Source organism: Cervus elaphus, chromosome 10 (genome assembly GCF_910594005.1).
Source record: "Cervus elaphus chromosome 10, mCerEla1.1, whole genome shotgun sequence".
Taxonomy (NCBI): Eukaryota; Metazoa; Chordata; class Mammalia; order Artiodactyla; family Cervidae; genus Cervus; species Cervus elaphus.
In genome coordinates this window covers 32,264,695-32,280,114 of record NC_057824.1, presented here as the reverse complement: position 1 = coordinate 32,280,114, position 15,420 = coordinate 32,264,695, and the positions used below count along the sequence as shown (strand labels likewise).

The following is a 15,420-nucleotide window of genomic DNA, read 5'->3' as shown; positions in this document are numbered from 1 at the left end:
CTAAAGACACTGTTCACTGCACCAGTTTTACAGGGGGCACTAGAGAGACAGTACATCATTCTGGTTAAGGACACGGATTCTGTTGCTAGATTGCCTTGTTTGAAATCCTGTCTCTGTCACATGTTAGCTGTATGGCCTTGGACAAATCACTTAACCTCTATGTGCCTCATTTTATACTCACTAAATGGGGGTTATAATATTACTATCTTATAGAATTGTCATAGGAGAGATGATGGCGGGGAATGCATAGAACAGCCATACATGACAAGTATATTTAGCTACAGGTATTTATAAAATTTAACACTGTGACCAATTATCTAATACCAGTTATTTTAGTATTAGACCAAAAAAATTACATTAGAATATTTACTTTTAAAAAATCCTCAGATACTGTGCCAAACATATTTACCAGGTATGTATCAAATATCCACTCATTCATTCATGTTTATTTGCCTATCATAAATACCAGGTGCTAGGAATACAGCTCTCAAAGAAATTGAGGTCCTTATAAATTTAATCTGGACTAGCTATTTGCCGTGTTCAAAACACTTGAGTAGTCTGTACGCCACATAGGAAAATGGTTCTGTGCTTAAGCACAACATGCAAAGATCTGTGACAGTGATCCTATCCTCTAAATTATCAGGGAAAACGTTACTGGGGAGAGTGGCATTTAAAGAGAGACAACTGCTGACCCAAACCATCTGAACAGATAAGAACAGTAAAAGAAAAGATAAAAAGGAAAAGAAAAAAAAATGAGGGAAAAAAAAAAAGAGGAAAGGAAATCATGTTATAGACCTAATATGTACTCTTATCAGAAAGGTATCTGGATATATTTTACATCATTGAGTAAGACAGTTGGACAATGAACAGTATTGCCTATCTAATTCCATTTATTAATATGTTTACATATGTACATTTAAATATACATTCACACTGGCATTTTCAACATAGGTAAAGATTCATTCCAAACTGAGCCACTTTCTCAGGGGTGGGGTTATGGGAGAAATTTTTGTTTTCTACTTGACATTTTTTTATTGTGTTGCTTGGAATTTTTACATGTGTACGTTATGGTGATTACTTTTGAAAGAAACATTTACATTTGAGAAAATTTGCTCAAAAGTCAAATGGGGTACACTGCCAGTAGTAAGCTTCCCATCAAAAGAGGTATTCAAGCAGGAGTCGGGGGAGCCTGAAGCAGAGGCTGTGATAGGGATTGGATTAGTCATCTCTGAGACCCAGAGGCTCACCTTGGGATTCCGGACTGAGTTTCACATCTAAAAATATTCTTACCTAGTGTCTGGGGAGCCAGTGGGCTTGAGTGTTGGTTTGTGATTTGGCTTTCTGTTGCTCCGAGTGGGACCCTGCTGCTCTGAGCTAATCTCATGCAGTTTCAATGGGCCCCAAGGTTAACCTCACTGGCAAAGTTTGCATCTCCTTTTCCAGCTTGCTTTGCTGAGCTCTGGGCACTGCTAGGAAGCCAGTGGGGCATGCCCAGGCCATGTTCTCCACATCAGGACTGACCTTTTAGGAAAGGAGATGGGGAGGGAGTGATGACGTGGGTCCCCACCACCCATGGTGATAAGAGTCCTTGTTCTTTCTCCTGCCCTTGAAGGACAGCCATGGAGCTGCGCTGGATGTCTCTCCTGCTGGTAGCCTCTTGTGTCGGCACTGTCCAGGGCTCACCAAAGATGAATGGCAAGAATGAGAGCATTGACATGTCCCAGCCCTTGCATATCCTTGTGGAGGAAAACTTGATGGTGCTAACACCTCCTGGCCTGACTCAGATGCTGAACGAGACGCGCTTCCTGATGGTGCTCTTCCGTGAGTGTCCCCCACTCCTGGGCAATGGGTGGTGGGTGGGCTGAGACCTGCCTCCCTTTCTTCTGGCAGCCAGAGGAATTTTAAGTATTGCTAAACAGGTGGCGCTGGTGGAAAAGAACCTGCCTGCCTGTGCAGGAGACATAAGTGACGTGGGTTCAATCCCTGGGTTGGGAAGATCCCCTGGAGAAGGAAATGGCAACCCACTCCAGTATTCTTGCCTGAAAAATCCCATGGGCAGAGGAGCCTGGCAGGCTACCGTCCATGGGGTCCACAAAGAGGTGGACACAACAGAAGCAACTTAGCACAAATACATGAGAACACATTTCAATAATAATTTTAAAAATAGCATCATCCTTAATTTCCAGATGAGAGTACTGAGGTCCAGAGAAATTAAGTCATTTGCAAGACACTATTTTGCCTCTTCGGTCTTGATTTGTATCTGGCTCCTCTGTTCCACTGAAGGCAAGAAGCCAGGATTTACCTTCAGGTGTCTTTACCATTCCGAACCTTAGTTTTCTCCTCTGTAAAATAGGTATAAACACAAGCGCCACATTGGATTATTGTAAAGACAAAATAAGTTGTTAAGTTGCTAAATAATATTGTAAGTTGCTGGGACACAGTTATGGGCACTGTGGAGATTTTTAGATCATCAGCTTTTTCATCTGAATTTTGCATGCCTACTTTTATTCTTCAGATTTTGCATCAGCAGGCATTTTGATGGAGGAAACAGACTTATTTTTCCTGAGACATTGACACAGACCCATGTCTGTGCTCTGAGATAGGATGGAAGGGATGTTCATAACAACTTTCACATAGCAAGCACTTAGAGTGTGGCAGGAACTGTCCTTAGAGCCCCACTAAATGTTCTCACATACTCTTCATAATCACCCGGTGTACTGCCACTATTTGCCTCCCTATTTGGGGACATTTCATAATTGAAATTCAATTTACATCTGCTCTTGAAAAACCAAAAGATCTGGAAGCCCTGGCTTACATTCCTATAATGTGACAGTTGGCTGGAGCTGAGTGACAATTTCCCCCTTGTGATCAGAAAAAACACACTTGTCTGTTTGCCACATTCCTAGTCAGCCAGCCCCACATAGTCACACCCCTGCCTCACCCCTCTAGCATCTGAGTTTCTGTCTTCTGCCTGAAATTCAGGCCTCCCAGCCCCTTCCTCAACTACTGTCTCTTCTCATTTGATACATTCTCTCTGAGTTACACCACTTCAGTGGGGTGGTCTTTGCATCAGCAGGCATTTTGTGCCAGTGACAGTATCAGTAGCTCAGTTACCATGGATCCCATTGCTTCCTCAACTGACGTGTGCAGCCACTTCATAGCAACATACAACAAAAACATTCTTTTTGTGCCCTTAACCTTCGTAGTTCCCAGGAGAGAAAATAGAATTGGGTCATTTTGCCTCCTTCCAACTTTCACCCTTATGGCAGAAAGTGAAGAAGAACTAAAGAGCCTCTTGATGAAAGTGAAAGAGGAGAGTGAAAAAGTTGGCTTAAAGCTCAACATTCAGAAAACGAAGATCATGGCATCAGGTCCCATCACTTCATGGCAAATAGATGGGGAAACAGTGGAAACAGTGGCTGACTTTATTTTTCTGGGCTCCAAAATCACTGCAGATGGTGATTGCAGCCATGAAATTAAAAGACACTTACTCCTTGGAAGGAAAGTTATGACCAACCTAGACAGCACATTAAAAAGCAGAGACATTAGTTTGTCAACAAAGGTCCATCTAGTCAAGGCTATGGTTTTTCCAGTGGTCATGTATGGATGTGAGAGCTGGACCATAAAGAAAGCTGAGCACAGAAGAATTGATGCTTTTGAACTGTGGTGTTGGAGAAGACTCTTGAAAGTCCCTTGGACTGCAAGGAGATCCAACCAGTCCATCCTAAAGGAGATCAGTCCTGGGGGTGTTCATTGGAAAGACTGATGTTGAAGCTGAAACTCCAGTATTTTGGCCACCTGATGCGAAGGGCTGACTCATTTGAAAAGACCCTGATGTTGGGAAAGATTGAAGGCAGGAGGAGAAGGGGATGACAGCGGATGAGATGGTTGGATGGCATCACTGACTAAATGGACATGAGTTTGGGTAAACTCCGGGAGTTGGTGATGGACAGGGAGGCCTGGTGTGCTGCGGTTCATGGGGTCGCAAAGAATCGGACACGGCTGAGCAACTGAACTGAACTGAACATGAAGTGTGCCTATTGTGTAAAGTTCTATCAAAATAATTCCAAGCCTCTGACCTCCATCCAGTTCAGGCTGTTAATGGTTTGTTTCCTTCAAAGTGTCAGAATGCACACCTGATTTTGCTTCCAGCCCATGGAGCAAGACCTAGGTGAGATCCAGTTTGGACCATTTTCTTTATAGGAGCCTATGAGCAGGACATAATTTCCATCTTACTGAACTACTCCTCCAGCTGGTTCCCTACCTCCCTCATCCACATCAAGACTTGGGTCACCACTTGGACATTTGGTTCATGGTTCTTTTCTCAGGGAAGAATTGAGAACTCTACAGCTGCTCTACCTGCTGTGGCTTGTGAGTTAATGGTTTGCACAGGTCAGCCGTCTAAGGCGTCTTCTCTTTTTTGCTGCAAACTTAATCCCTGAATCCTGGACCACCAGTGGAGATATTGAAGGATTTAGAGCCACACACTTTGCATGCACACACCACAACACTCATTTATGCTTCCAAAATGACACAGCAGGTGGACAAGCCTGGGTAACCTATCCTATCTGTGTGAGAAGGCAGGACTCTGTACATGACCACTCTGCTTTAATCAGGGCAGAAGGGCAAGTTCATGGTTCTTTGGGATGTTGACGTTTTATAACTTAGGGATTGACATTGTGCCTGGGGCTATGAAGGGAGCCAATCCATTTTATATTCTTTAATTTTACCTAATAACAACCAATTTGAATACTTTAAAGTCTTCCCACCAGCAGATATTTCAATTCGGTGAACACCGGCAGAGATGCTATCTAAAAGACACTCAAACTCATTTCATTTGAAAATTTGATTCCTTCAAATACGCAGTTTAAATAAAAATGAATTCTCAAAAGCTGGCAGACCCTTTAAAATGACCTTTGGAAAAACGAATCTCTTAGGACGAGCATTATAAAAGTGGTTTTTTGTTTTGTTTGTTTTGTTTTTTTCCAGGAGTAAATGGCTCTTTACAAAAAGGTCTTTCCAATATTGTCCCAGGGAAATACTGTCCTGGTAACTATCAAATCCTTAGCTGCTGCCCAGTTTCTCATTTCTCCAAGGACTTCAGGTTCAAGAACCAACACTCAGAGGCATCTTTTCTCTTGGATATCTCACACATCTCAATGTCACATGTGTCCAAAATAGACCTCAACATCTTTACTTGATTTGCTTTTTCTCACATCCTGGCTTGATTGACAGCATGACTATCTTTATAATGTCAAAGTCAGAAATCCTAGATCATTCTTGACTCCTTTCTAGTCTCATCTCTAATCTCTCACTGAGTCCTATTGAAACTACCTCCCGAAGCCCTCTGCAATTTCCAGTCCTCCCCATTCCCCCCGCTATAACTGCTATAGTTATGACCTCATCATTCTCTCCCTGAACCACTGTGGCATCTTCTAGATCAGGGGTAGGAACTGGGCCACACAGCAGGAGGTGAGTGGTGGGTGAGCAAGCAAAGCTTCATCTGTATTTACAGCCATTCCTCATTATTCACGTTACTGCCTGAGCTCTACCTTCTGTCATGTCACTGACGGCATTAGATTCTCATAGGAGCACAAACCCTACTGTGAATTGCACGTGCAAGGGGTCTAGGTTGTGTGTTCTGAGAATCTAATGCCTGATGAGCTGAGGCAGAGATCCTAATAAATCAATTGCTTGCAGACTCATCAAAACCCTATCAGTGAGTGGCAAGAGACAATTAAGCTGCATCTGGGGGCAGACTTTATAGTGGCAAGTGAGGTGAATTTCTTCAATTGTACAATTGCACCTTGGTGGCAGGTTTTAAGTCAGAATCTGACACTTATTTTAGTCCATGCATGGCCTGCCCATTTTATTTACCACTTCTGTCTCTGCCTCTTTTCCACACTGTGAGTTTATCTCAGTCACAGTTTTGGCAAACTCACAAGCTAATTCTAGCCAAAATGAGTAAAAAAATGAGTGTCACTGGGGAGCTTCTTTGAAAAGAGGGAAAGACTGAATTATGAGATAGCAGAATATTCTAAGACTGCCAACAAAAAGAAAGCCGCATTTACAAGAAAATATCAAGAGACTTATGTTACAGGCTCATTGCAACAGGTGATTTATATTCTCTAAGCTCACTTTATATGGTGACCAGCTATCCAACAAAGCCATGAAATCTTCAAAACTGCTTTGCCACACGGAGACTTAGCACGCTGCATTAAAAGACAAGCCTTTGGAGCCTTTCAAAAGAAAAAATGTGAACAGGAAGAACAGAAGTGATTATTGAAGGCCACTGCGCCTTCAAACATGTCTGCACTGACAACATCGTTCTTAGAGGCTAAAATGCACATCTGATTGGATCACTCCCTAATTGAAAATCCCAAAGTCTCCAAACTCCTTAACATAGCTACAGTGTCCTTTGCTTGATTTAACCCAGGCCTACTTTTCCATTCCACTTGAAGTCTGTGCTCTACACCCTGAGTGTGGCTACCAGGTTGGTCACACTGGCCCTGGCCTCCTGGCCTTTACACTTGAGGTTCCCTCTACTTATAGTGTCCTTCCTGACCTTCTTCAGCTAGATTATGAGGTTTAAGTTCATGAAGTTGCCTTGTCAAGAGGCTGTGTTCACCTCCCTCCCACCTAGGCTCTGGCATGCTCACTCAGGGTTATGAAAACCCTGCTATTCATAACATTTGCCACACTGCTTTGAAACTGCTTTTAAACTTGTGAGTTCCACAGGGGACAAGGGTCAAAACTGATTCATCTCTTGATTGCTAACATCTAGGATTGTGCCTGGAGCACAGTAGGCGTTTGGAGATGTTGATAAATAAATGAGCTTTCCTTTGGCCCACAGTGTTCTCCATAAAGGAGACAAGAGAAAAGGAAAAGCTACATTTAGTGGAGGAGGCCAAAATGAAACTTAATAGGAGCTGTCTGTAGGTTCATTGATTAGTCTTCCCTAAGGCAGAGGTGGCAAGGGTCTGCCTTGGGAGCAGATTAGATGATGTAGATGGTATAGAAATGAGGATGGTGAAGAGGATGGCAATGATGGCGATAATGGGGCAATCATCATGATGAAAATGAGGAAGACCATTTACTCAGACCTGTATTCCAGGCACTGGGCTTGTTCTCATTGTCCCTGTCTTATATTATGAAGTAAATAAAGTCTCAGAAAGGTTTAGGATTTGCCCAAAATTATACAACTGGTAAGTGATGAGGCCTGGATTGCAGACCAGGTCTAACACTCAATTCTTCTTAAACAGTGCTGATAATTGAAACATTCATTCATTAAACATTTATTGAATATTTATTATATGCCAGATCTATTCTAGGCACTGAATGGTAAGCCAAACAGACACCCTTGCTTTACGGATCTTTTATCCTGGAGAGGGGAGTGAAAATGAAAGTGAAAGTTGCTCAGTTGTGTCCGACTCTCCGTGGACTATACGGTTCATGGAATTCTCCAGGCCAGAACACTGGAGTGGGTAGCCTTTCCCTTCTCCAGGGGATCCTTCCAACCCAGGGTTCGGACCCAGGTCTCCCGCATTGCAAGTGGATTCTTTACCAGCTGAGCCACAAGGGAAGCCCAAGAACACTGGAGCGGGTAGCCTATCCCTTCACCAGCAGATCTTCCCAACCTAGGAATCAAACCAAGGTCTCCTGCATTGCAGGTGGATTCTTTACCAGGTGAGCCACAAGAGAAGCTCAGAGAGAGGAGACTCAAGATAAAATGATGCAGAAATGAAAAATGTAGCATATCTTAAGGGTAGACGTACTATGGAGAAAAACAGAGCAGAGCCCTTAGGAAGTACAAAGAGTGGTGCAAGTGGGGCTGTGGTTATGTACAGGGTAGCCAGAGAAGGCTTTCCTGTGAAGATGGAAATTGAACAAAGACGTGAAGGCAGTAAAACAACAACCTGAGAAAATTTCAGGCAGAAGGAACAGCAAGTGCAAAGGCCCTGAGGTGGGAATGGGCAGAGTGGCTAAGCTGAGTTGCTGAAGAGAAAAGTAGTGGGAAATAAGATCAGAAGGGTAAGGAGCAGATCAGTAGAGTTTTGTAGGCCTTTTCAATGGTCAAAGAAACTTGCTGGCTGGACCCTGAGGAGCTGGGAGTTGGAGACCATCCTGAAGTCCTTATCACCTGTGAGCACTGTAAAGCATCCTATGGAATGGGGAGAGTATTGTACTCATGATCCTTTTCCATGCTTGATCTTGAACTCGGTCTAAAGTGGGGTTTCTCATCCTTAGCACTGTTGACATTTCTGCTGGCTAATTCTTAGCGCTGTCTCTCTATGTATGTGTGTGTGAGATGGGGGAGGAGGGTGTCTTGTGCACTGTGGGATATTTAGTAGCATCCCTTGCTTTTACCAACTCAGTGCTGGTAGCATTCCAGATGTGACAACCAATAATGTCTCCAGATAGCGCCCAATGTGCCCTGTTGAGAACCACAGTCTAAAGAAAGGCAGACTCCAGCTCCCTGTGCTGGGAGCTAATCTCCAGTCCCTACACTCACACCTTCCCCATCCATCAGCCCCTCTCCTGACCCACATCCACTGCTCCAAAAAGGGAGCATGGGGTTACCTAGTAAAGACCCAGGCAAACATTGATTCTAGGTCCATTAGCCATTAACACATTCACACACTAGGCCCACTGTCAAGAGCCACTGCCGACTCTAATGGGACCCTGGGTACAATTTGCTCAACCCCAAAACCCACGAGAGAGCCACAGAATAGGCCTCAGCCTTGTTTGGATGGCTTGTCACCCTTGTCTTCCTTTCCCCAGGAACCAGATTTGCTGAAAACCCTGATAACTACATAGGATCCTTCCTCCCCAGAGAACATCTGGTCAGAGCGAGACCATGAATTTCCCCCATGTTATCATAATGCTTAATGTTTATTGGGCACTTCTGTATCAGAGCTTTGCATACCTTGGCTTACTATGTAGGCTTATTCTAAGGTATGGAAACTATCACTATCCCCATTCTCTAGGTGAAGAAGCTAAGGTTCAGAGATGTTTAAAAAACACCTTTCCTGGACCACAGGTGCTGTAAGCCACCATAACTGTCTCTCATTTATGAAACCTAAGGAAATCATGTTCATTGAATATCTGGTATGTGCCAGACAATGGACCCTAGTTAGAACCTGAAGAGGGCTAAAACTGAAGGAGCTCCCAGCAAAGGGCTCCCTGCCCATCCACAGTCCACTGGGCACTGCTTTGCCCAGGTTCCAATGTACAGCTGAATTGACTCCATGCCCCATGAGACATAGTCACCAAGACCTGAGGATGTATGCACTCATTTCAGCTTTACACGCTTGGCATTCAAGGATCCAGAGGTAAACATTGATTTGCAAATTTTAAAAAGATAGAAACTAGTAAACAGGACTGGACTTAAAAAGTAGATTTGTTTCTCCAGAGTCTATCTGCTCTGATATGAACCACCCAGAGCAGGGGAGATTGGAAACTCACCCCTCCAGGGAAAAAGAGTATTTTTTCTAGTCTGGCTTGCCTACAAGGTCAGTTAGAGCATGGAGTTTGGAGTCAGCCAGGCTTGGAGCTGAGTCTTGGCCTAATGCTTACTAGCTGTGAGACTTCTGGGTTTCTGTTTCCTCATCTAACATTCCTCACCTGTAATAGTAGATGACTCCTAGGCTTATTCTGAGGACTAATCAAGATAATGCACATAACATTTAGCAACGTACTTGGCATAGTAAGTGACCAATAAATGCTGTTATCTTGTTATCAATACTACCATCATCATCACAATGATTACCATCATCATCACTGTCATCATCCTTCTGGTTGCTCGGGTCAAAATGTCAGAGTCATCCTTGATTTCTTTCATTTACAATATTCCACCTCCAATCCATCAATAAATAAACCTTGTCAATTCCTCCTTCAAGACCCCTCAAGGCTCTGACCACTTCTCACCCCTTCCATTGCTACTCCCCTGATTCAAGCCATTAAACTTTCTCATCTGTATTATTACAGTGGTCTCCAGCTGGCCTCCTTTTTTCTCTGTGGTCCAATCTCCAGGTAACATTCAAAACAATCCAGTAAAAATGTAAGTCATCACATCTAACACGGCTCCAAACCCTCTAGTACATTTCCACAAGCTTCAGAGGAAAGACCAAAGTCTATTCAGTGATCTACAAGGCCTGTGTCAACTGACCTCATCCCAGTTCATTCTGCGCCAGACCCAGTGGACTTCTTGTCATCCCTCAGACATGTTGATGTTCTCTTACTTCAAGGCCTTTGTTCATATGGCTCCTTTGCCTGGAACTCTCTCTCTCTCCTGTGAGTGAGCACACAGCTTGCTCCCTCATCTTCTTCAATCTTTATTAAAATGTTCCATCCTCTTCTCAGTGACACCTCCTTTTACCTCCCAACTTAAACTCCATTCCCAGACACTCCCAACTTCCATATCTGTTTGTTTTTTCTCCATAGCACTTAGCTTCTAACATAGAATACAGCCTGTTTCTTTACTGTCTACCTTTTCCAATGAGAGCAGTGATTTTTACCAGTCTGTTCATTGTTAAGTCCCCAATACCTAAAATACTTCCTGGCACATGGGAGATTCTAAAAAAGATTTGTTAGATGAGTGAATGAATGAATCCCATTACTGTAACGAGTAGGTCCCATCCATCCAACTCTCACGCCCCAGTGGTTACAGTCTCTTTCTCTCACTTCCATGCTAGACACCAAAAAGCACTGGGCTATGGGTGGAACCTCAAAAACTCCACTGTTTGGGCAATCATTCCAAGTGTTTCTCTTGTCCCAAGCTTAGAAACTCAGATTTGGATGTTATGTCAATCAGCAGCCCTGAGCCAGGCATGGCCAAATCCGTGAGGAAGCCAGAGGAGAGGCCTGCAGGCCAGAGCTGCTGGCAACAGGCCCAACCCCTGCTGGTGGTGAGGGATGGGGTGTTGAAGGCAATGCGGGTGACAAAGCAGGCAGTGGACAGGCACTCTACAAGGGAGAAGAAAAGTCACACTTCCTGTCCATTGATTGAGAGTTTAATGAAAGTGACCATTCTCATTTGGGTTCCATCACCGGAGCAGTGTGCTGACTGGCAATGGGGCATGTGCCAGTTGTCCCAGGCCTGGCTTTCTGGGTTTTGCTTTACAAAAGCACTCTCTCTTGTACTTGGAACTTGCCCATGGCAGTGGAAGTGACTTGCACTGGTTTTAAGTGCTCCAGATGGACAAAGGAGTTTGAGGAACATAAAGCATTCTGGCTTAAAAGGGAATCAATGACCCCCTGCCCTGGCTCAACCCACCTGCTGCAGACACTGGGCTGTGAGAGCCAGTGAGGGGCCCACAGTCTCATGACATTGTCAGGAGGAAGGGAGACAAACGTGATTGCCTTTCAGCCCCTCCCACTTAGGCCAGGAAGTCTACTGCTGCTGGGATAGCATGCTAGGCCCCCAGGGCTCTTTCCAGAAAAGGGCCCCTCACGTCTACTTCCAGCCCACCGCCTGGCAATGTGAGAGGCCAAGGAATCCTGATCAATAGTGTCAGATCTCTTCAACACGCCGGACCAAGGAGATGAGCTGGGTGGGTAGGGGGCCATCATAACCTCCCCCCATCCCCTTACCCTTCTCACATCTGGTCTCGTTTTCACAAGCATGTCCCCTGCCGTATTACATGTAGATACAGGGCAAATGAAGGGGCAGAACCTGTTCTGTTAGATCCAGGAACTTCCACCAGGTGGTGCTCATTCTCCCTCTCTCTCCATGCCCCACCCACCCCCTTCTCTCTCTTTTTCTCTCCTCTCACCTCCCTCCTCCTCACTCTCTCTCTCCCTCTACTATGATTTCTGACAGAATTTTTACCCTAATAACAGTATTAATAAGAAGGCCTTATATACTGACCAAGTGCCAGGCCTGATGCTAAGGACAGGCCCAGTGGAGGTTAGAGAGCAAGCCCCCAAGCCAGAGCGAGTGAGTCCCATCCTGCTGCTACTCCTATTGCCATGCAGCTTTGGGCAAATAAGTCATTTCAATTATGCAACAGTTTCCTCCTCTATCACAGTGAGATAATAATAGCCATACCTACCACCATAGAAGCTTCTCTGGTGGCTCAGATGTAAAGAATCTGCCTGGAATGTGAGAGACCCAGGTTCGATCCCTGGGTTGGGAAGATCCCTTGGAGAAGGAAATGGCAACCCACCCCAGTATTCTTGCCTGGAGAATTATGTGGACGGGGGTGGGCTACAGTCCATGGGGTTTCAAAGAGTCAGACATGACTGAGTGCATCTAACACACACACACACACACACACACACACCCCATAGGGGTACTAGGAGGATTCAGTGGCTTAATCCCCATAAACCTCTTAGAAAGTAATAAGCACTATATAATTGATTGTTAAATCTTTTGACTCAGCTTCACAAAGCAACCACTATTTCCCCACTTTATTGATGAGGCATGTGGGTCTTTAAGAAATTAAATTGCCCAAAGTTGTATTGTTTCCAGTGTTGCTGAACCCCAAAAAAAACCTGATTCATATCTCCCAAACTGATCAGTTTCATGAACTGTGATATCCTGTCACATTTCTGAATCTACCCATTAGCAGTGGAGCATGAGAAAAACCCAGGAGTTAAGCAGGGCTTAACTTTAAAAAAAAGTCTTAACAAAGGCTTAAACTTAACAAAGCCTCCTCCTTGGGAGATGGGATGGAGGAGAGGTTCTAGTGAGTTCTGTCTTCTTATTGGCTCTTTCAGATAACCCATCCTCAAAGCAATCCAGGAGCTTAGCTGAGGAGCTGGGCAAAGCCGTGGAGATCATGGGCAAAGGCAAGAATGGGATTGGCTTTGGCAAAGTGGACATCACAGTTGAGAAGGAACTTCGGAAGGAGTTTGATGTCAAGAAGGCCCCAGAGTTGAAGCTGTTTTTTGAGGGCAACAGATCACAGCCCATCAGCTGCCAAGGTAATGGTATTTGTGTGTCAATCAAAGGAATGCTAACTATGGAAACACAAAAATCTATATTTCAGTGGTTTAACAGAATTACAAGTTTATGTCTTGCTTGCACCGAACCCAGTTGTAGCAAGGTTGGCTGTGGGGCTTCTGGTCTACACAATCTTTCAAGGACCCAAGTCCCTTTCAGCCTGTGGCACTATCCTCCCCTAGGACCTCCGATTCTCTGACTGTTTCCTCTGTGTCTGGCCAGAAGTTGGTGCTGGGAGGCAGAGGAGTGCCACCAGTGGGGTCCATAGCCCAGACCTGGAGGTGGTGAATATCACTTCTATTCTCATCCCATTGACCTGAATTCAGTTATGTGGCTCCATCCAACTGAAAGACTGGGAATTAAGGCCCCGCTCTATGACCATAAGGAAAAAAATAGATTTTGGTGGACATGTACTTACTTCCACCATATCTGAGCTGGTGGGCCCTGGAGGCACATGAGATGGTGCAGTGAGGTACATGGTTTCTAAACTAAAAAGACCAGAGTGAGTTCCCAGCTTAACTAACTCCCCACTCCCACTGCACTCTTCCACTTTAGAATGATCTTGATGCAGTCTCAGCCAAGGAAGCACTGACTGATCAAAAGGGAGACTGGGAGGTGCTAGACAAAGATGAGTATGGGACAGGGTGACTACTAAACTAGAAGCTAAAGCTTCTGTCACCATCCATTTCATTAACTCATCCACCCACTTATTCCATACCCTTTTTATTAAGAACCTAACATGTACCAAGCCCCACCTTTTAAAAATATTCATTTATTTTTATTTATTTGGCTGCACAGGATTTTAGTTGTGGCATGTGGAATCTAGTTCCCTGACCAGGGATTGAACCCAGGCTCCCTGCATTAGGAGCATAGAGTCTTAGCCCCTGGACCATCTGGGAAATCCCTCAAGCCCTATCTTAATGTCGGGGAATTTTGAAGAATTTTGTGTCTCAGTGTGACACATAGTAGGTCTTAATTTTTAAAAAGTGTTAAATATATGGAGAAGCTAAAGGTAAAGGGGAGAAAGGAAAGATATATCCATTTGAATGCAGAGTTCCCAAGAATAGCTAGGAGAAACAAGAAAGCCTTCCTAAATGAACAAAGCAAAGAAACAGAGGGAAAAAAATAGAATGGGAAAGACTAGAAATCTCTTCAAGAAAATTAGAGACACCAAGGGAATATTTCATGCAAAGATGGGCACAATAAAGGAGAGAAACTATATGGATCTAACAGAAGCAGAAGATAGTAAGAAGTGGCAAAAATACACAGAAGAACTATACAAAAAAGATCTTCATGACCCGGAAAACCACTATGGAGTGATCACTCACCTAGAGCCAGACATCCTGGAGTGTGAAGTCAAGTGGGCTTTAAGAAGCATCACTACGAACAAAGCAAGTAGAAGTGATGGAATTCCAGTTGAGCTATTTCAAATCCTAAAAGATGATGCTGTGAAAGTGCTGCACTCAACATGCCAACAAATTTGGAAAACTCAGCAGTGGCCTCAGGACTGGAAAAGGTCAGTTTTAATCCCAATCCCAAAGAAAGGCAATGCCAAAGAATGCTCAAACTACCACACAATTGCACTCATCTCACACGCTAGCAAAGTAATGCTCAAAATTCTCCAAGCCAGGTTTCAACAGTACGTGAACCGTGAACTTCCAGATGTTCAAGTTGGATTTAGAAAAGGCAGAGGAACCAGAGATCAAATTGCCAACATCTGTTGGATCATCAAAAAAGCAAGAGAGTTCCAGAAAAACATCTACTTTGTGTGGATCACAACAAACTGTGGAAAATTCTTAGAGATGGGAGTAGCAGACCACCTTACTTGCCTGCTTAGAAATCTGTATGCAGGTCAAGAAGCAACACTTAGAACTGGACATGGAACAACAGACTGGTTCCAAATTGGAGGAAGAGTACATCAAGGCTGTATATAGTCATCTTGCTTACTCAACTTATATGCAGAGTACATCATGCGAAATGCCAGGCTGGATGAGGCACAAGCTGGAATCAATATTGCCAGGAGAAATATCAATAACCTCAGATACGCAGATAACACCACCATAATGGCAGAAAGTGAAGAAGAACTAAAGAGCCTCTTGATCAAAGTGAAAGAAGAGAGTGAAATAGTTGGCTTAAAATTCAACATTCAACAAACTAAGATCATGGCATCCAGTCCCATCACTTCATGGCAAATAGATGGGAGGGAAACAACGGAAATAATGACAGACTTTATTTTGTTGGGCTCTAAAATCACAGCAGATGGTGACTGCAGCCGTGAAATTAAAAGATTCTTGCTCCTTGGAAGGAAAGTTATGACCAAACCAGACAGCGTATTAAAAAGCAGACATTACTTTGTCAATAAAGGTTCATCTAGTCAAGGCTATGGTTTTTCCAGTGGTCATATACGGATGTGAGAGTTGGACTATAAAGAAAGCTGAGTGCAGAAGAATTGATGCTTTTGAACTGTGGTGTTG

General features: G+C 44.0%; 1 protein-coding gene across 1 annotated transcript in view; it reads left to right on the top strand.

Moving 5' to 3' along the window:
• The first annotated feature begins 1,619 nt into the window (after nucleotides 1–1,619).
• PDILT (protein disulfide isomerase like, testis expressed) overlaps nucleotides 1,620–15,420 on the top strand; it is a 41,075-nt gene continuing 27,274 nt past the window's right edge. The window contains exons 1-2 of the mRNA XM_043915601.1: nucleotides 1,620–1,821; nucleotides 12,721–12,927. Coding sequence (XP_043771536.1) covers nucleotides 1,620–1,821; nucleotides 12,721–12,927 — 409 coding nt within the window. The remainder of the gene's footprint in view (nucleotides 1,822–12,720; nucleotides 12,928–15,420) is intronic.